At 52.3% G+C, this 20,354-nt stretch overlaps 1 protein-coding gene and 1 long non-coding RNA gene across 3 annotated transcripts; one reads left to right on the forward strand and one right to left on the reverse strand.

Moving 5' to 3' along the window:
- The first annotated feature begins 1 nt into the window (after position 1).
- MRRF (mitochondrial ribosome recycling factor) lies at positions 2-12,864 on the forward strand. The gene is made up of 7 exons (XM_061476715.1): positions 2-82; positions 874-1,073; positions 1,506-1,661; positions 2,888-3,006; positions 4,979-5,070; positions 10,674-10,833; positions 12,330-12,864. The coding sequence occupies exons 2-7, from the start codon at positions 899-901 to the stop codon at positions 12,405-12,407; spliced, it is 780 nt and encodes a 259-aa protein (XP_061332699.1). The 5' UTR covers positions 2-82; positions 874-898; the 3' UTR covers positions 12,408-12,864.
- LOC133281319 (uncharacterized) lies at positions 2,948-14,946 on the reverse strand. 2 transcript variants are annotated; one of them, XR_009747466.1, is made up of 3 exons: positions 14,437-14,946; positions 8,022-8,130; positions 2,948-3,071 (listed from the first exon to the last, which is right to left on the reverse strand). It is a non-coding gene; the product is annotated as an uncharacterized LOC133281319 (long non-coding RNA). The 2 variants fall into 2 exon arrangements; XR_009747467.1 differs by lacking the exon at positions 14,437-14,946 and adding an exon at positions 10,004-10,687.
- Between the last annotated feature and the right edge of the window lie 5,408 nt (positions 14,947-20,354).

Below are 20,354 nucleotides of genomic sequence, written 5' to 3' on the forward strand. Positions count from 1 at the left end.
GCCCCGCCCTTGGCGACGACTTGTGACGTACGGACGCGGCGCGGGCCGATGACGCTGATGGAACGCAAGGGGCCGCGCGACGGTGAGCGAGGCTGCGGGCGGCCACGCTCCCCCCTCCGGTCCCGGTCCCGGTCCCGGTCCCGGTCCCGGTCCCGGTCCCGGTCCCGATCCCCGGCCCCGGTGCACGGCGGGAGGGGCGGGGCTCGGGCCGGTGTCCGCGGGGCACCGGGGGGAGCGCGCGGGAGGGGCGGGGTCGGTGCGCCCCGAGGAGAGGGAGGCAGAGGGGGCGGGGCCAGGCGAGGGGGGTGGAGCCTTGTGAAGAGGCGGGGCACCGAGGTGGGCGGGGCACCGAGGCGGGCGGAGCCTGCGCACACGTGCCCCGCGGTGAGCGGGGCCGGGGGACGAGGCGCAGCGGTTCCCCCCGGGGCCGGCCTCGGAGCGGCGGGGAGCAGGGAAGGGCCGGTCCGGTCCCTCCCGCAGCCGGCAGTGGTGGTGCCCTGGCTCCCGCACCCATCGCGGCCTTGCGTGGCAGGGACTGGGTTTAACGTTTGGTTCTGCAGCTCCGAATAAAGCTGTGGGAGCTCAGCGGGGTTTGGGGCCGCAGGCCACGTGTGGCAGCAATTAACGGTTCTGTGCAGCTGATGTGTGGATACCAGCTCCCCTGATGTGCTGTTCCTGCTTAACAGAGCCTGTGCCACAGGCCCCTCTGGACGGCTGTGCAGATGCATTCCCATGCAGCCCCTTCCACTGAATTTGCCCGCTGGTCACTGCAGAGCACCCATAGGGCTCAGCTCCCACCTCACACTGATAGGTACAACTGAGACCTGAATCCATTTCTTAGCACTTGGACCACCTGCCTCTTCTCTTTTCCAGGTGGGTTAGAGAGACGCTGTAGACGATGGCCATGGCACTAAGATGCTTCTGGCATCTGCCTTCCCTGCTTTATCGCTCCTCATTCGCAGTGAGATGGGGGCTGCCACAGGCTCCCACGGGCTGCCCATCCTTGCTCCTGGATGGCTGCAGGCAGTGTGTCCATCAGGTGCTGCTGACCAGACAGCTAGCTACCAAGAAAGGTAATGGGTTTCCTACTGTTTGCAGCCCCTCAGTATGTTGGCAGAATTTCCTTTCCTGTCCCCTTTATCTCATGTACAAGTATTGATCTGACTTAGGCAGAACGCAGCTCTGGAGGAGCTGGTTTGCCTCATGGTGTTGCAGTGCATGGGAAATGTTGGCCCTTCCCCTGGGAGAGCTGCTGCTGCTGCTGTGCTGGGGCAGCGGATATCAATCATCACAGTCCAGGCTGAAGTCAGTTCACACAGTGTAACCAACAGATACATTTTGTGCTTAAGTGCTGGGCTATTTACTCATTAAAAAACATGGTTATTTTGGTTTATCTTGGACTCAGTTTTGATTCTAACAGGGAGTTGGTTAATGTCTTCTTTCTGCTTTAAAATGCAGCCTAACTGTTGTCAGAAATAGAACCTAATTTTTTATATAATCTGCAGCTAAAGGTAAAGGGCAGAGTCAAGCCAAAGTGAATATCAGTGCTGCCCTAGTTGAGGATATTATCAATTTGGAGGAAACCAGTGAAGACATGCAGGCGGTGGTAGAAGCTCTGAAAGAAGACTTAAGCAGAAACCTCAGTGTTAGAACCTCACCAGGTTGGTAACCTTCTTGCATGATGCTCTATTGCCTGTAAAGACGGGTACCTTTCCTAGCAATGAAGAACTCTGATTTTTTCCAAATCTATTTTCTTTTGATTGAGTTATTCACTGGGCACCCAATTACTCCAACCTTGATGTCCCCCAGCTAAAGGCTTTCTTCACCTCAGCTTGACCAGGAAGAATCCATTTTTGTTAATAGCTTCCTGGAAATAGCTTTCCTAAGTGGGAGATGTCAAAAGTATCTAACTGAACCGTTTGCAGATGTGATGAAGAAGCAGGTTGTCAGCTAATGGTGCAGTAGGGCAGGAAAAATCCAATTGCCATTAAATTAGCCTTTTGGAAACTGCCATCAGGCTGGTGTCTGGCATATACAAACTTCTTTTTGCTGTGCATCTTTGTGTTTAGTGACCTTCACAAGCCTTGTTCATTTAATGAAGTTTGTGTTTTAGGAAGAAACGTGAATATATTTGACTAAGCTACAGTTACTATAACACTCTGAACTATTTGTAAGTAGTATCAAGTTTCAAGGATAAAACTTAACATTAAACAATGACCAAGCTTGAATCATTCACCACCCCAGCTCTGGCAGGGGAACATCAGTCTTTAATGGAGTTGGAAAGCATAGCTCAGGCTCTTAACTATTTATTTTAACCATAGGTATGTTTTTTAATTGCATTGATAAAGTACCTCTTGTCCCCTGTGCCTTTTGGCCTGTTAACATTTTGCAGCAGAAACTAGAGAGCAGATTAAGAGTAGCTCAGGGAGAAACCGAATACTTTAAATTAGGCCGTGTACAACACCCCCTCTTGGGACTTGGAGGGGGGGAAAAAGTGAGGGGTTGAAGAGAACACTGCTACATTAAAGACATTACTCTTGATTTGTAGAGCAACAGTTTGATTTTCTTTATCTCTAGGAATTAAAAAATAACGATTTCCTTTTAATTCTTAACAATCCTGCTTAGTTTTCCTATTTAGTAACAAAAACAAACACGAGTTTTGTTTCTATGTTTTTGTGCTTTACAGCAGCGTTGAAGTACTTAGGTTGCAAATACCACCGGGGATGCAGGAACACAAACAGCATCTGAAGTCTGAATAAACATGGGTTATTTTCCCTTTGTAACATCTATATTTTGCATAGCACAAGGGAAGTGGGACACAGTGCACGCATTTTCCTTCAGCTTTGCTGTATCACACTGAAACCCCCCTGTGTTTGGTTCTTTTGAGGGGCCCTTGATCACATCACCGTGGTGACAAAAGATGGGAAGTTTCCGCTGAACCAGCTGGGGCAGATCTCCCTGAAGTCACCGCAGCTCATTGTAGTGAACATGGCCAGTTTTCCAGAGGTAAGGACACCTCACCGAAGGCATTGCAAGGGGAGATCATTACCACGGGAACAAACAGGTTGATGCTGAACATCCCCTGCAGAGACTCGCACGGAGTGCTGGGCAGCCGTGCAGATAGGAGCAGTAAGAGCACAAGGTTAGCTATTCATCCCGCTCCAGGTCTGGAGCTTTGCCAAAGCTTATCTCTATTTATTTTCCAAAGGCTTTCCCCAATTAATTAAGTCAGCAAAGTCTCAGAGGAGGTCAGTGTAAAGCACTTGATGCCTAAGTGTTTCTTAAAGTGCATCCAGCATGTATAATGGCTTTGAAGAAGGGAGGCTCCTCATCAGCGAGTGCACCGAGGTCCCTTGGAGTGCCAGAGCGGAGAGAGCCAGGGAAGTCACTCCATGACTATAGCCCATGTCCAAGCAGGAGTTCAGGCTGAGAAGTGGGCATGTGAGACATTAAATAGCCCGCTGTATAGCATTGCCTGCGTTGGCTGTCTAAGCCAAAGGGCAATTTTTCATTGAAACTAGAGTAGAACTGCTTCTCTCAATGCAGTTAGTTTATACCATAACTGTTCCATGGATAGATTGAACTCTTTAAAACCATTACAGATAATTTACTTGATGTCATTATTTACAGCATATTGTCAGTACTTCATGGCATTGAAAAGCAAATAAAAATGCCTGAAGAGTCTGGAAAAGAAAATAATCACAGAAAAGGACTTTCAGGGCCAAATTCTGTTTGCCTGGGAGTTATAAAACCAAACAAGACTGTTTTTAAAGCCTGGCTGTTTATTCCATGGGCTGCAAGTTGATGGAGCAATGTTGCAGTATTTTCCCCTTCCTCTATCTCCTCCAATCTGTATGTTAAACAACACAGCTTTTACTGAGCATTTCCTTCCTACAGAGCAAGCACTGTCCATAGAATAACACATTTACATTCCTAATGTGCTGAGATCATCTTGGTTACGTTTTCTCTGCCCTTGTTGTGTTCTATAGGACAGCAGTTAGGTCTTACAGAACACTAGCATTCATTCCGTTCAGTGATGGCACGCGTCGGAGACCTAAGCAGATATGCCAAGCTTAACTTTCTGCCTCAGTTGACAAAAGCTGAACTGATAAATACATAATAACCCTAAATACAGTCTCCTGCAGCAGCTTGGAGCCAAAGTGAATGATGGGAAGGAGTATCAGAAATAGCAATGTGCCTTGTAGGAAATACCACATGAATACAGACTCGCTCGGTGTTGTTACTGACAATGTCAAGAACGAAGCGACCTGGCAGAGCGCTCCTCCTGGCAAGGCTCTGATTTAACCATTCAGCCTGTCACTCTGTAAAGGTACACCAGGGCCCTGGGATGGGGAAGGAAGCCTCTTAATCACTTTGCAGCTACCCCATTGCAGCACCCCCTGTTTTGAGCAGAGCAGAGTAGCCAGCCAGTGGTGGTAGAGTTTGGAGAAGTTAATCCCAAGTAATAAGCTGCGAGATAAACATAGAGCTGGGCACAGGCACTGTTTCTCAGCCAACTGCTGCTGGCCTGATGTGATGCGGTCAGGCTGTAGTGCCGAAGTGGTTAAGTTGCTGTGTGATTTCTAGTGGGAAACATTCAACTGGAATTTCTAAACGCTCAGAATCTTTCATCTCCTTCGCCACAGTCAGGCGATGTCTTGGGATTTTATTGCGGTTTCACTCTGCGTTGCCTCAAACCAGTCAAATAGTTTCAAAGAAGCCAAACAGTTTTCTTTTGTTGTTGCTTCCCTTCCCCTCTTCCCCCCTTTGTGCCCCCCTGCCCCGATACCGAGCGCAGCCATAGTTTCCCATTCGGTTTGATCAAAGCTCTCCGCACCAATGTAACTTCCTGATCTTACTGGTAACAGAAGTAAATGTTTCCATGTTCCATGGAGATGGATTGCCAACTATTGACAGAGTTCTGGCATATGGGAGTGATTATTTCCTAATTCCCTTTACCTTTTGATCTGTTTTACAGAGCACAGCTGCAGCTACGAAGGCTATAAGGGAGAGCGGCATGAACCTGAACCCAGAAGTGGATGGGACAATAATCCGGGTGCCAGTTCCTAAGTGAGTATTGATGGCTGCCCAAGTTCATCATCGTGCAAGATAACACAGTGGCTTGCAGTGAGTGCCCTTCAGAGGGGAAGCATGCATGACTGCTGTAATGTCATGATGCAGCTGCTTTCCAAGTAGCTGTATTTCAGGTTCAGAAAAAAATCTGAGCCCCTAAAAAATGGCTGGAGGAAGCTCTTCCAAGTGTCTGAGCTCTAAGTCATCACATTTTGGCATCTAATGGTTGGTCTTATTGTTCTTTATCTTCCCCCTGCAGAGGAGACTTGGTCCTAGCTGGCTGCAGCGCTTTCCAAGAGACAGCCAAAGGCTTTTGAAGCTGTATTGCTTCAAGTCAGGGGCTGATTCTTTGCTGCCCTGCTGTAAATTCTTTGAATTGCACCAGCATAGAGTAGCAGCAGCACTGGTGTGAACCAGCAGTCTTAGGGGCGAGTAGCACCTTGCTGCAGAAAACACTAAAATGTGGTGATGAAAGAAAGGAGGAGGAAATTTATAGCTTTGACTAAGGAATCCAGTCCCTCTTCTCATGTAATACACATTGTGTAGCTGATGGCTGTGTGGAAGTTTTGGAACAGACCTGCTAGAAAAGCAGGCTGCTCCTGGCTGAGGCTTGAGCATCGCTTCCCTCACCCATCACAGGAGTATCCCAGCCCTTGGACAAAGCAGAAGGTGCTACTGCATCAGTGCTTCAGTTTGGATCAAGAGAGCGCTTTTGAAGCAATCCTGATGATCCCTGCTTAGTGTGCTTTGGGCTGCAGCACGCTGGGGGCTCCCCCTGTGAATGGGATTCCTTTCACATGAGGTACCTCATCATACTAGAGAGGTACCTTCTGGGAGCTCAGGGAGTGCTCCCCCACTGCACACATGTGTTTGGTCCCTGGGACCAGGCTGGACCTCCCAGCAGCGATGCTCCTACTGCTGCACAACTGGCCTGTATAGACAGAGTGTGTGAGATGGGCAGGACTGGGTGTTGCAAGGATAATTCATGGGTTCCTGTGGCTGCTTAAACCCTGCAGCCATCTAAATGGCCTGGCTGGGTGTACATGGCCTCACACCCTGGGGTTACACAGTGCTGGACCCACAAAGGGTGAAGACAGCTCCCTACACTGCCTGGGCATGCAAACCCCTTGCACGTGCGCTGTGTTTTACAAGCAGGTGACTTCTCAGTCAGGATGAGCCAAGTATTCCTCGTGCTTTACACCTACTTTTAAAATTCTATGGAATGTTTTTTTCCCTAGCATTTTGATCGGAGAAGTGTAATTGCAGCTTTCCGTTGCTGTCGGTGAGAGGGAATGACATTATCATTCTATTTGCTGATTTTCTTTTCCCCGTGCTCCCTGCCCTTCCCCCATTCCTCAGGAGAGGAGGAGGAGGAGGAGGGCACCATTATCTTCATAATTGCTGAGGCTCCCGGGTTGCTGCACAGTGGTTTGATTGTTAATGGGCACTTGGGTCATCCTTGAATAGGAATTGCAGGGGAGGAAACTCCAAAACTGAAAATCCCAATCTTTAAAAAGATATTGGTTTTTAAACAAATCTGTCACCGTCTTTTGCGGTGCTGCAGAGCTAAAATGAGTCTTCTCTCTCCAGGGAGGATGTGCCTGGTGTGCTCCCCTGTTCCTCTGGTGTGTAACGGGTGCAGGTCCTGGCCCCTTTCTCCCTGGCTGGTTGGCAGCCCAGTGGGCCCTACGTTAAATAGGTTTATAGCCTGGGAGCTGTGCCCTACAGGTCTGCCTCTGCCATCCCGTTTGCTCTTTAGTACCATGACTGGGTCTGTCAGAGTTTCAACCACTTACCAAAAGACCCTCTCAACCTTAAAACCTTCTAATGCACAGGGAGGGTGGAAATAGTCAAATTCTATTAGCGGCCTCTCTTTAATACTGTATCCCTGAATGGCTGTCTTAAATTATCTAAGTTTTTCATTTTCCCAGCCCTTCTTTACAAAATACACAAGACAAATGCAGAGAGGTTGCCCAAATGATGGCAGGTGTGAAAAATGAGGAAGCAGATCAGAAAAGAAGAGACAATAGAGATAAGGTTGTTTCTACAGAAATCTGTTCTTTCACGAGGGAAGGCACAGTAAAAGTAATATCAAAGCTGACCTGTTACTAAAGGCACTTTTTAGCCTGCTCTATCAGCCGGACACGTGTCGTTGTGCCTTATGCAGATCCAGCTTCAGCGCTTGCGCCTGTTTCAGCTGAGTATTTGAAGATGGAGTTTACTTTTCAGTATTTATTCTAGGAGTTTAGCTTTTGCATTGCAGTTGTAGCAGAAAAAATACACTCGTTCCGCTGGTGTTTACTTCTGCTGCCTGCTCGGATCCCCTCTGCTCCCTAAGGCATTCTCCTGTTTGTGTTGCTAGCACCGCACAGGCAATATTTATTTGTGTAAAAAGTATTCTCTGAGGGTTTTAAAAGGGGAAAAAAAAAAAAAAGAAGAGAAAGAAAAGCAGCCATGGGAACATTCGTATTGGTTGATCTCTTGGCCGAATTTGACCTGACCTTGTGTCTTTTCTGGTGGTGCCTCATTTTTAGATTCATCTTTTTTGGACCCATTGTGTTACGCTGGATATTGTTTGTAAATCAGTCATATTTTTACACATGCTTTACTGAAAGCCAGATGACTCTTTTGAAAGTTTAATGACTCATTGTGAGCGTTTTTCTTTTCCCTTTGCCCTTTAAGAAATATGCAAAGATACCTACGACAGGGAGAAAGGACTCCAAGAAACCCTCTCCTTTGAAAGAGCCCAAAGCTGTTTCTGCGCTGCGTTACTCTGGATCGCTCATCATCAGAAGCCTCTTGCATGCTTTTTGTTGAGCAATATACGTTGCACCCTATGTTTATCTGCAATTATGCATGCAGAGTATTTAGTTAAGCCCACTTTCCTTTAACTGATCCCTCTCTTCACAGGAAATTCCTAGTGTTTGAGATACAGAAATTACTCTTACCGCAGAAGCGTCTTGCGTTGGAGACGTGACCCATGTTGTGCTCGCTGTGGGTCTGCTTCTGCTGTATGAGAGGAGCATCCAGGGGTTGCAGTGCTTAAACCACTGGTCACTGGGGGAAGCAGAAAAAGAGATGTTACCCAAGGGGTTGTGTGCATTTCTGAACACCCTGGCGTGTCAGGAACCAGCCTCCATCCTGATCCTGGCAAGGGCAGGATTGTCCCTGAGGGAATGGCAGGATTTGAGCCCACTGCTCCTTGCAGTGGGGAGAGCAGAAGGGTCAACAGACAGGGACCTTCTCCCTGTTCCCCACTTCTGGCACCCTTCCCCAGGTTCACTTTATGCTTTTGTTGGCTTTAAAGAGGGGGTAGGGACAATGGTTACTAGACAGAAAAGAAAACATATCTAAGAACAGCTTAAAAGTCCCAGATCTGGGGGCAGGATTAAACAACTGTCCTTAGAAACCATGGGCCTGGCTCGTGTTGATGGATTCCTTAACCAGAAACAGCATCTGCTTGAAAAAGTGTCCGTTTCTGGCATTGTTGGTAGCATTGCTGAGAATTTACACACAGTCTGGCTGGAACATAAAACCCGCTGAGAAACTCCACGGCACTGCGCAGTGATAAAAAGAAATTGGTGTTAATAAAGACAGACAAGGAGGCATGAAAGCTGTGACCCCGTGCCAAGAAGCATAGGAAATCTGGCAGCGCTGCATAAACAAAAACATTTCCTTAAAGGCTCTGCAGCCCCAAGCAGGCGAGTGATACCCTCGGCACAACTCGGAGTAACCGAGCGGGAGCAGGGAGGCGAATAGCTGTCGGCGAGCTGGGTCTCCCCAGCCCTGCTGCAGCCCAGCTTGCCTCGCCACCCAGCAGGAGATGGGAATTCCAGCTCCCTCCTCCCAAGTTTAGCAGCCAGGATTGACTCCCTACCCCCCTACAAAGCTGCCTGAGAACCTGACCTCACGCAGACCCCTGTTTGTGAGCCGGCTTTGCTGGTTCCGCATGCGCTGCGGGACCTCCGGCTGGGGAGATCGAACACGAGAAGCCCTGAAGGCATCGATGTTGGGATGCAGAGGAAACCACGAGTAACCCCACTCACTTTAATTGGGTGTTTGGTCCAGCTTGGAGCCTGTACTGACCAGAAGCTCTTGCCACGTGTGAAATCCACTGCCCATCTCCTCATGGAGCGGGATGGGCTGGGGGAGGACAGGGTGCCTGCAAGGCAAAGCTATGGATGCCAGGGCTGGGTCGCTGCTCTCTCTGTCAGCTTTCCCAGTGATTCCAAATCCCCGTTATTACTCATCACTTCTGGGAAGCCTATTCCCTCTTGCACCATGAAATGAAGATAAACTGGCACGAGGCCAGCGCCTCTGCAGACATCTGCTGCGAGCAACCTGGGAAGGTATCGGCATGTGCGTCACTCGCTGGGCTCAGCGCGAGCTTGGGAAGGGCTGAGGGTCCGACCGTGCCCCAGCAGCATCCCTGTAACACACCCCCATGCATGGGCAGAGCCGCTGCTGCCCGGGGAGCCCTCGCCCCGCGCTTCCTGAGCCCCGTGCAGGAAGAGCCCCGGCCTCAGTGTTTTGGTGACCCGGGGCTGCTGCAGCCGATCTCTAAATACTCCTGTGAGATGTTTATTTTGTAAGAGCTGCTGCAAGCAGACGGGCGCTCTCCTGCCCTCCAGCCTCGGGGGGAGCACAGGGGGTTCATACTCGAGGGGGTCTGGGAGCTCCAATAGCCACGATATTGATTATTATTGTTAAGCACTAGCAGTTGATGTTGACAGTGATGAGCTGGAGATGCTGGAGCGGTACCAGAGCTGAGGTGACGCCCCAGCCGTTCCCTGTGCCTTATTCAGACGGCCAGGCTCCCTCATCACCTTGGCTTGGGATAGCAATCTGAGGGTTTTATTGAGGCACCACAGCAGTAACTGGCCCCGTGTCAGGGGGAAAGTGGAGCTGAAGTTCTCCTGGGCTGCATTACCTGGGGTGAGCCATGTGTAGTATCATCCTCTTGTCAAAGCATTGTCTTGGTGGAAAAGCCTGGTCGTGATGAGCTGGACTAAGGCTGAGTGAAACATAAGCTCTGTAGCTTCCAGATACATAATTCAAGCTCTTTGGCTGCAGAGAGACAATACCAAGAGTTTCAGGAAGGGACAGAGGTTTCCTCCCAGCTTTGCAGGATTATGCTTTTCAGCTCCATCTCTCAGGTCTGGAGCTGGATTTTCCCCTCTTTCCCACAGATGCTTTGGCAGCAGAAAAAAGGAAACTCTGAACATTTCAGCATAAATTTCAAGCACTGCAGTGACAACTGTAAACCAAGTAAGATCCAGTCCAAGTCCATCAGCTTAGGGCTGTGCTGGGAACTTCCCATGCTAGGCTCAAGACTTGCTTCACTGGGGTGTGCTGCCTTGGTGGTGCTGTGCAGAGGTGGCTCAGGTGGACCCAAGCAGGGTGAAAATGTGCCCAGAGCTGTTAAATCCCTCTGCAGTACAGAGCTCTATGATTAACACAGGCAGCTTTTAGGTGTCCCTGTGCTGTGGCAGAGATGATCACTGCATTTACCCGAAGTCCTCTGCAGAAAACGAAGCTGGCTGTGCCACACATGACACTGTTTTTCCTTTTGGTGTTCTTTTCCCCCTCCTTGCTGCTAGGGTAACCAGAGAGCACAGGGAGAGCCTGGCCAAGCTTGCCAAGCAGTCCACCAACAAGTCCAAAGAGGCGCTGAGAAAGGTGCGAAGCAAAAGCATCAACCAGATAAAGAAGAGCAAGAGCAAAGTGTCTGAAGATACCATCTGGCTGCTGGAAAAGCAGGTAATGCATTCTTTTCTTCTGCCACATCACGATGTCTCAGAGCTCTGGTGTGTTGGTGCCAGCCCTTTGCTGACAGATCTCCAGCACTGAGAACCCAGCTGGGGAATGGGTGGCCCGGGGCTGGATGTTTTGAGTCAGCACTGGCTGTTGTATTTGCTTTTTCTTTATGAGATTTGGGGCTTCAATCTCAAAGCCAGATTTATGATACTAACCATTGTAAACTGACACAGGGGGAAAAACTGTTCCCCAAAGCTTTCAGGCTTACAGGGGCTGTTGCACAAAGCAGCTGAACTCGGGGAGCAAAACGACCTACATCCATAGCTTTACCACCATTTACACAGGGCCTGGCCACTGCAAAACAGCTGGGGTTAATGAGGATTGCTCCAGTTTGTTATTAATGAAAAGGCTAGCGAGATTATCTCTGTTAGGAGTTTTTGGCTCCAATTCAGGAAAATACTTAAGCACATGCCTAATTCCCTAAGAGCAGATGTCACTAAAGTCAATTACTTGGGCATAAACTCAGGCGCAAGCCTAAGTGTTTTGCTGAATTGATGCCTCTGAAGGCAGGCCATTACTTTTTAGCTGTTTGTTTATTAACAGCTAAAGTTAGATACATTGCAAATGCTTTGGGACAGTTCTCTGTGTGCTCACAAAAATAAACATCGATACACAGAGCGTTTGTGCAAGCAGGAAAAATGGCCATGCTATTGTAACCGAATCCTGTTGGGAAGCCGCTCTCCCAGAGCGGGCAGATGGTTTCTGCATTTGTGGAGGTATCGGCTCAAGTCTAGTTTTCGCTTGTACCCAAATGTTTCGGTGTGAGGAAAGGTCATCATCATGTAGAGAGTGCATCCTAATCAGTCCTGGAAAACTGGTGCATAACCCCCACCCCGATGTGCTCCAGCCCTTACCTGCGCTCACTCAAATAAGCACGTGCACATTTTGGTCCCGTTTCCATGCCTGCCACATCCATCCGGTGTTTCCAGAGTCCTGCTTCCTGGGCAGTGCTTCAGCAATCACCGTTTCGTTTATTTTCATAAGAAATAAACAGATCAGTTACTTGACGTGTGAATCCCTAGCACGTACCAGGGCTGCGCTCCTGCTGTTACCTGGTTGGTTCTAACAGTGGAGAGGCTGCAGGAGGTGACAAGGTAAACTCTCTCTTCTCTGGTGCCAACACCAGCAGGTCTCTAACTCTGCCTTCCCTAAAGTCCCTCTGTTAAACAAGGACCAAGTCACTTGTGAAGCTCAGCCAGGAGTTGGTGTGTGTCTCTTTTCAAAGCCTTTGACCAGTCCCTGTTCTCATTGTACACATGCAACACTGGCACGGAATCACTGAGGGATGGTAGGAGCCCCCATTAAGAGCCAGTTATTGCCCCAGCACTATTTGGGTTTTACTAAGACTTTAGGCTTTGTTTGAGGAGGCGATCCCTTCCTTCGTTTCCCTTTAAACTCTCACCCAGCACACAACTCTGACTTGTACCATGTTGCCACAGATCCAGCAAATGGCAGACAGCGCTGCAGCGGAGATGGACAAGCTGCTGGCAGCAAAGACCAAGGAGCTGCTTGGATGAGCATCATCCAGATGGACACACTCCCCCCTCGAGTAAGGCTGGACTGCCACAAACCCCAGTGACCATCATTTCCCAGAGCCATGGGCAGGGGCAGCTCTGCCAGACCTCCAGAGCAGCTCTGTGCTGGGGTCCCTCCACTTTGTGTTATCCTGGAGGGAGGGGGGATCTCTCCTCACTGGTCTTCATCCCGGTGGCAATAGAATTGGGTGAACTAAGATTAAAATAAAACAACAGGGAGGAAGAGTGGAGACTGCTAGAAAGGGCTCGCATGTGGGAGCCGGGGTACAGGAGGAGCAGCTGCCCTGCTCACCGTGTGCACCAGCCCATTTGAATCCCAGCACCTCGCAGAAGCCAGGACCACTGCAGGAGGAGCCTGTGCTCTCCTGTTGTGAACCTTGGCATTTGGTTTTTTGCTTAAAATAAAGTTAAGATGAGGTGTGGAGGAGCAGCCTTGGAAGAGGCAGCTCCTGGCTGGTTTGGCCCCTTGGGTTCATGCATCCCAAAGGATGTGTTTGCCCATTGCAGTGGCCAGCAGTCATCTGCAGCCTGGCTACTGGGAAGGCATGAGGAGCTTGGCACCAGCTGGTGCAGGGTGGGCAGGGGAGACAGGCTTTGCATTCCCCATGGCTTTGTGGATAGAGAACCGAAACCAGTGCTGTCAGTGTTACCTAGACCAAGACCCAAAACCAACACAAGAACTTGCCAAAACCAGCATCTGCCACCCCTGACCAGTTACAGACCCCCCTGTGCCAGCCACTAGTACCATGTTTGAGGGGGTGGAAGAGGTAGAAGCAGAGCAGGTTTCTGAGCACATCGTGCTTCTCAACTCACGACCAGCAGGTCCTTGCCAGCAGCAGCAAACAGCACCTCATGGAGAGGAGGGAAGGTGGTGGCCAGCCCCATAGCCCTGCTCCCAAGGCATTTGGGTTCAAAGAGCACCAAGTGCTCTGCAGTCCTTAAATAAACAACTCCCAAACCCTTAGTTTGTGTGCAGCGGGGAGGGGGAGGAGGATGAAGGATTTGCTCTGCGAGGGCCCCACACATCAACAATTTCTCTCCTTTGTGTATTTTGGCCAAAGTGCTCACCATGATAAATGAAGGCAGGCAAATGGTGAGCCCAGGGCGCTTGCATGGCTCGGCAAATTGCTTTCAGCCCAAATCTGGATTCCTTTTGACATTTATCAACCAGGCTTTTTGTGCTGTTGCTGCAGCCTCAGCATCCAGCCTGGACCTGAAGGGTTTCCTGGTACCTGCCCTGGAGCAGCAGCTGCTGAGCTGGGTGTTTCTCTAAGCCAGGGCAGGTGGAGAAGCTGCTGCTGGTGCTGCCCATGGGGCTACCCCAGCCTCTTCCCATTCTCTTAAAGGTTTGAGGTGATGGCAATGGGATGACGGAGGGGTGGGATGGTGGATGCAGGCAGTGGAGCTGCAGAGTCACTGCACAGATGAATTTCCTAAGTATTCACTGCTACTCCTTACCCTTTACTCCACCTCACATAAATTAAAACCAAGCAGTAAGATGGCACCAGCACTGAGCTGGGGATGGAGCTGCCCATCCTCAGTGCAGCCATGCCCTATGCTTTTGGGATGTGCCAGGAGGGGACCTGGTGCTGGTCACACTGGCAAGGCAAAACTAGGTGCAAAACCAGCTTTTAAATGTGAAGAAAGGCAGAGACCTGTTCTCTGAGTGGCTGCAGCCAAGCACTGCATGCTGGAGGAGGGCTGGGGAGTCCACTCACCTGCATCCTCACCCCATACACTGTGCATCAACCAGGAGCAGCCACAGTGCCTGCAGATGCTGCTCTCACCCCAATACCAGCAATGCAGCACAAGCAGCACATGAGCCTGCAGAGCTGTGTGACCACAGCCCATCCTGCTCACTGTGGGACCTTGCACCACATGACCAGCATCTTCCATACACAGAGGACTGCAGCAGCACCCACAGCACACAGTGGGTGCTGGGAGACCACCCCCTGCCTGCCATGGGCCACTGTAACCCCCCCCCCCAGGGGAAGAGCAGACAGACACTCACTGTGACTGCAGCCGGCTGGCACACAGGGTGGCTCTGGACAGGTCCCACGTTCCCTTTGCTGCACAAATCACCTGCTGCTCCACACCAAGAGCTGCAGCACGAGGCCTGCCTGCTCCAAACACTTCCTCCATCAGCATCAGCAGGAACCTCTCACTTGGTTCCAGCCTGGATCACACCCAGAGCTGATAAGAAGCTGCAGCTGATGCTGTTGGCGGGTGGGAAGGAGTTCCAGCTGTGCTGAATAGCCCAGGAGGGAAAGGGACTGTGGGCCAGAAAATGGTTGGGCTGGTTGTAACATGGATTTGATGTCAGTGATGCTGCTTTGGCCACCAAATGGTTTGGCCTCAGCAGTTAAATGCCTCTGGATGGTGCAGGGCATGGCAGAGGGCCATGGCCAGACCCTACGGAGCTGTGCCCTGGGCTCTCCACACGCTGCCGTGCTCACCAGGAACACTTTTCCATCGGCACATGCAGATATGGGGCACCAGCAGGTCCCACATGGCAAGTGCTGCCATGGCCTCATGGGTTGGTGGTCCCCAAGGGGATCGCATCCCATCAAAAGCGGTACCCCTGTTCACATCCCCACTCATCACAGCCCAGGCAGAGACCCGCGTCCTTCCCAGGGCTGCCCAGGCATCCGCACTCAGCTCCACCAGGACACTTGGGTTTGTTCCGAGCAGCTGAACCGGGGCACATGCACCAAGGGGGTGGTGGCAGGGACCGGGGCGGACGGGGCCCAGCCTCCTGCCACCTCCCAGACCGAGCCCCGCGGCCATGTGGAAACGTGAAGCGGAGGCAAAAGGAAGGAAAAACTCCAAGGAAGCTGGAAGCTCTCGACATAGTTAAAAACCAACATCGCTCTTCAAAATAGATGTGATTGCGCTCCTTGTGAGTCATCGAGCAGAGACACCAAGATTGCTTTGTGCCAGGGACGAGCCCGGGCGCTGATTGTGTGCCGCCCGGATTTGTGTAAAACAGACCATGGATGGCATGTCAGAGTTTACAGCTCGCATACATTTTCAACAGTGAGCTTTGCAAAATGTATCAATGTAATCTCTGCCTCCTATATTCCGTGTTGATTAGACACGATTTCTGGCTGGATTTTCAGAAAGCTCAAGTGCTTTTTTAATCACTACAGAAGCTCATTATTGCTTTCCAGTGACTCTTATGTCCTTCACTTCTCCTTTCAGATTAGAGTCTATAGTCAGATGAATATTGGATGATTTCATTACATACAAATGCAATCAACAGTTTTGCATAAATTTCTCCTCTTTTCTTGAGTTTCAATTGACCTCAGCACCCGTGGAGGCAGGCGCAATACACATGTAAATGAGCTGGCGTTGCGGCAAAGGCACGGATGCGGAGAAACAAGATAAACTGTCAGATAATATTCAGGATTTTTAAGAGATCAAAAAATACTTCCTCGTTCAGCCCAGCCGTAAAAATGGCACCTTCAGCTGCCGGGGAATGTGCTTTTGTTTTGCTCAGTGTCTGGCTGTGGACAAAGGCCAGGAGTGGCACCAATGCTGAGCGAGAGGCTGGGCAGTGCCGGCAGCAGCAGCGTGGGGATGGGAGCAGTGGGGACGGTGTCCATGGGGTGCAGGTGGTGATGGATCAGGGATCCTGCTGCAGAGGAGCCACTGGTGGGGTCTTGGAGACCATCACAGTGAGGAGCTGCCCATCACCAGAGCCTGCTGCAGAGCAGGGTTTGGCAGCTGTGGTACCCTATGGTGGGTACCACCACCCCTGGCTCCTGCTATGGTGTGAGCATCTCAATGAGGGATGCTGAGTTTGGACCCCACCAGACCCCCATCTCCTCCTGGGTGGCCCCAAGCATCATCCCTGTGGCAGGGGCACCTGCCAGGGCTGGAGGCTGCCCTCCTCACACCGCACCGGCAGGGCACGGGGGAGCCGCATGTTCAGAATGTATTTAAGCTAACACTGCAAGTGAACAATCAGGGCTAATTTAAACAAACTATAATTAAACATAAAGGACTTCTTGGTAGGGAAGTCAGAGGAAAACTGTCAGCGGTTACTTTGGAAGCAAGGCCCTTACCCTTAAAAGAGCAATTTTTGTGCTAATGTGAGCAATCCAGCACTCCCACACTCGCCTTCGGGGGGCCGGTGGGGAAAGAAACTCTTGGGTTTCTTTTGATACCTTTATGTGCTAATCTTCTTAACAGATTTTTAATTAATGGGAGCAGGGCACTTTGCAGCCGTGAAATCCATCGCTGTAATTGCCGGGCGCATTAGTCCCATTAAGCACACAAATTACCTGTCTCCAGGCCGCCGGCCCCACCGGGGAGCTCCCCGCGCTGGACACACCGAGCGGCCCCATTCTGAAACAATTTTGATAAAATAAACTCTCTAATCAGGTAAATAATTCCATAAGGGAAATTGCTGCCTTCCCGCAGCCCCCCTCCGGTGGGACCTGGCTACCTTCAGGGGAATGCAGCATGCCTCCAATTACAGGCAAACCTCCAGCTCGGAGACTGCCTGGGAGAAGCCCACGGCACACGGGACCCCCTCGAACCGCAGCGGACAAGGAATTAAGGCATTTAAGCTGTCAGCCAGAATCTGGCCCGGTCCCTGATTACCTGGGGGGACGTGCGGTGTATTTAGGTTCGTGTCCGTTGCAATTTCCTGGCCCCCAGCGTTGATCCCGAATGACTCGTGTCCGTGTCAGGTTCCTGCTCGGGGTCCCTCCGACACGTGGCCCCGGGCTCGGGGACACTGACCTTTGGGCAATTAAGGACATCCAGGCCAGTTGGAGAAGGGGAAGGATGGAGCTGCCCCTATGAGCCGTTGGGTGAGTGGAGCTGCCTGCACCCATTTCGTTGCAGCGCTCAGCATGGCTGTGCTGGCTGCTGTCGCCGCTCAGGATGGGTGCCTGCAGCCTAGGGTCCTTCCAAGCCTCATCCCTAGGTTTCCGTGGTACAATTCTGGACCTAAATGGGGTGAAGACTCCCACAGCTCCCTTTGCTCAGACCCTGAGATGGGGATGGACCCACGTACACAGTAGGACTCAGGGCACCCATGTGGTGTTACATGGTCATGCACAGCCCCAGCGTGCTTCCCACTGCTTGAAGTGGCTGTGCAGCGCCAGGGACTCTGGGGTACCCTGGACCACGATGGCTCCAAACCAGTCAGGGCAGCTTCCCACCCTTAGTCCTACATCAGGGAGCAGGAAGGAGGGGTTCTTGCTGCACTGTGCTGTGAGCACATGTGATGGGGACACAGTGACACGCTGATGCTCAGTGCTGTGCACAACCCCCCATGGTGGGAACAGCCATGCAGTGAGGCTGCCCTCAAGCATCCCCTGAGCCGCTCAGGTGGGAGATCCCTGTGCTGGTCCCTGACCCCAGCATGAAGGAGCTCAAACCATGGGTGGCACAGGGCTGCTCTCCCCCTTGTCTGCCCCCATGGCACCTGGCACAGAGGGAGCAGAGGGTGATCCATGGGGCCATCGGAAGGTCGGAGCGCGGGAGCCGCCTCAGTGCACGGTGCTGGCGAGCGCGGGCAGGGAACCCTACACCGTGTGTAATTGGCATCAGATGCTCCCTGACCTGCTGCATCCACCGGGAAGCTGGAAGCATTTATTTGTCTGAGCCAGGGGCTCTATCTGCGTGCGGGAGGCGTTGGCGGTGGCGGGGGCCGGGCTCCCGAGCCTAATGAGTCTGAGCTGAAGATGATGAATATGATTGCTGAAAAGCGCCTTCCTGAGTCCTCCTTTCCTGGGGCTCAGGTTACCTGTTCCCAGACAGCCTGTCCAGCCCCGGCTTTTCAGCTCTGATTTGTAGCCCCTCAAACAGCGCCTGTCAGCCCCGCGTGCTGGAGGGAACGCGGGTCCTCTGCTGCCGTGGAGCTGGGCAAGGGGCCATCAGGGAGAGATTTGCTCCCTGGGCTGCACCAATGCTGCCCTGCTTGGCCCTGTACCCCCAGAGCACCCCTGAGCCCAGCACAGGGTGACCAGATCAGTGCGATGCTCTATGTGGGGTCTCTGGGCCGTTGTGTGGATTGAACCTCCTGTGGTTCTCAGGGACCTTCCCCACCGGTCATCTCAGAACCTTAAGGTAGAAAAACAGGGGTTTTGGCTTCTCTGTTCTCTGCCCAGCCCCTGCAGCCGACAGTCAAGTGTACACACGCTGAGCTACATCCCACCCAAGGAGCCTCTCAGGGATGCAAAGGATGGGTCATGCCAGGGGATGCTCCGTGAGCCATGCAGATGCCCCGGGATCAGGGGTTCACACTCCTGGACTGGGAGCCATGGGGGTGCCCCTGTCCCGCTGCCCCAAAGCTCCCCTCGACGGCTGCCACCTCACCCCATGGCTGTGGGGTCACAGCACAGGGTGCCCCCACAGCTCCAGCCCCCCTGGGAAGACGGGGGAAGGAGTTTTGGGTGCTGAACCACTGCAGGCTCTTGGGTCCCAGTGTCCTGCTCTGGCGCCGTTGCGAGGCATCACCCCAGAGCCGGGGGGAAAAGGGTCCTGGGGGGCAGAGCGGAGCTGTGGGGCGGCCCAGTGCAGAGCAGCTCAGGACCATCAGCGCTTTCCCAGTGCCTCCCGGTGCCTCCCGGTGCCTCCGCAGCCCCGGCCGACGCGGCGCTGCCATAGACGGTGTTTTGCTGCCTCCCTACGGGAGGACGCGGCCGGCACCACCGGCTCCCTTAGCCCCGCCGGCTCCTGCCCCCGGCATGGACATATGGACACAGGGACACGCCATGGGATGGGGACACGGCAATGACCTCTCATCACTGTATCTCCCACAACGCCTTCTCCATCCTGATGTAAACTGGAGCAAGACAGAGGCGGCAGAGACGGAGGTGCAGCATCAGCACATCCCCGGGGCAGGACCAACAGCCCAGGACGGCCATAGCTGGAGTGGGGCTACAGCCACATCCCCCTTGCACCAAGGGGGGAAGAAAAGGAAGCAAAACCCCAGTGATGCCTCCGGAAAGAGGAGGGAAGCTGCGGGAAGACAAAGGGTGAAGCCACAGCCCTGATGCCCACAGCTGCTGCTGTGAAAAGGGGAAGAGCATCATGAGACCAGCATGGGGTTGGCCAAGAGCTGAGAGCGTGGTGTGAGACAGTGCTTCTTCTCCAAAGCAGTGAGACCACTCTGGCTGCGATGGGAAGAAACACTGACCCTGACCCACAGAAATGCAGCTGGAGAAGGGACTTCGGGTCAAGATCGGAGTCCAAAATCATGACCTCAGAAAAAATACCCAGATTTAAAGCAGGAGCTGGAGAACAGACCTGTCCCAGGGAGCCTGGAGAACACTTTGAAGCTGGGGAAGAAAGTGACCTGTACATAGTTACAACTGTCTGTACCAACTGCACTAAGCACTGTAAGCATCCACTGTAAGCACCCTATGGAACACACTCAAAAGGCACCTCAAAAGAAACTTCACAGAACTCTATGGAAGGAGCCATCAGGGGTTTCAATCTGGTGGGGCAGCTCCTTAGGGCCACTGTAGAGGTGCTGGCCCTGGGGGGGCTTCAGTTGGCTTTAGGCCATGGGGGGAGGCTGAGGCTTCCCTTTACATCCAGGTGGCTGCCCTGGACTGGGATAGCACCTAGCTCCTCACCCCCCATGCCCCGACCCACAGCGGGAGGCTCAGTGAGGACCAGCAGCAGGACAGGGGAGGACCTTTGGGCATCAGGAACTGCTCCAGTCACCTCCAGGAAGGTTTTGGGTGCTCAGGGCTGAAACCCTCCAGCCAGAGCCCGACCTCCTCGGGCTGCCTCTGCCACACGTCTGTCCATGCCGCTGCTGCATCCACTGGTGAGGAGCACTCCCAGGAGTCGTGGCAAGGCCACATCCCCACTGCTGCCCTGCACCCAGAGGAGCAGCAGCCACCCATTCCCACACCCCTCCCGAGTGGGCGCATCAGGCTGAAGGATCCCTCCTGCCTGGTT

The sequence above is a fragment of the Pezoporus flaviventris genome, unplaced genomic scaffold (genome assembly GCF_033815535.1).
Source record: "Pezoporus flaviventris isolate CSIRO_AGI_PZ_B2104156 unplaced genomic scaffold, CSIRO_AGI_Pfla_v1 ptg000097l, whole genome shotgun sequence".
Classification (NCBI taxonomy): Eukaryota; Metazoa; Chordata; class Aves; order Psittaciformes; family Psittacidae; genus Pezoporus; species Pezoporus flaviventris.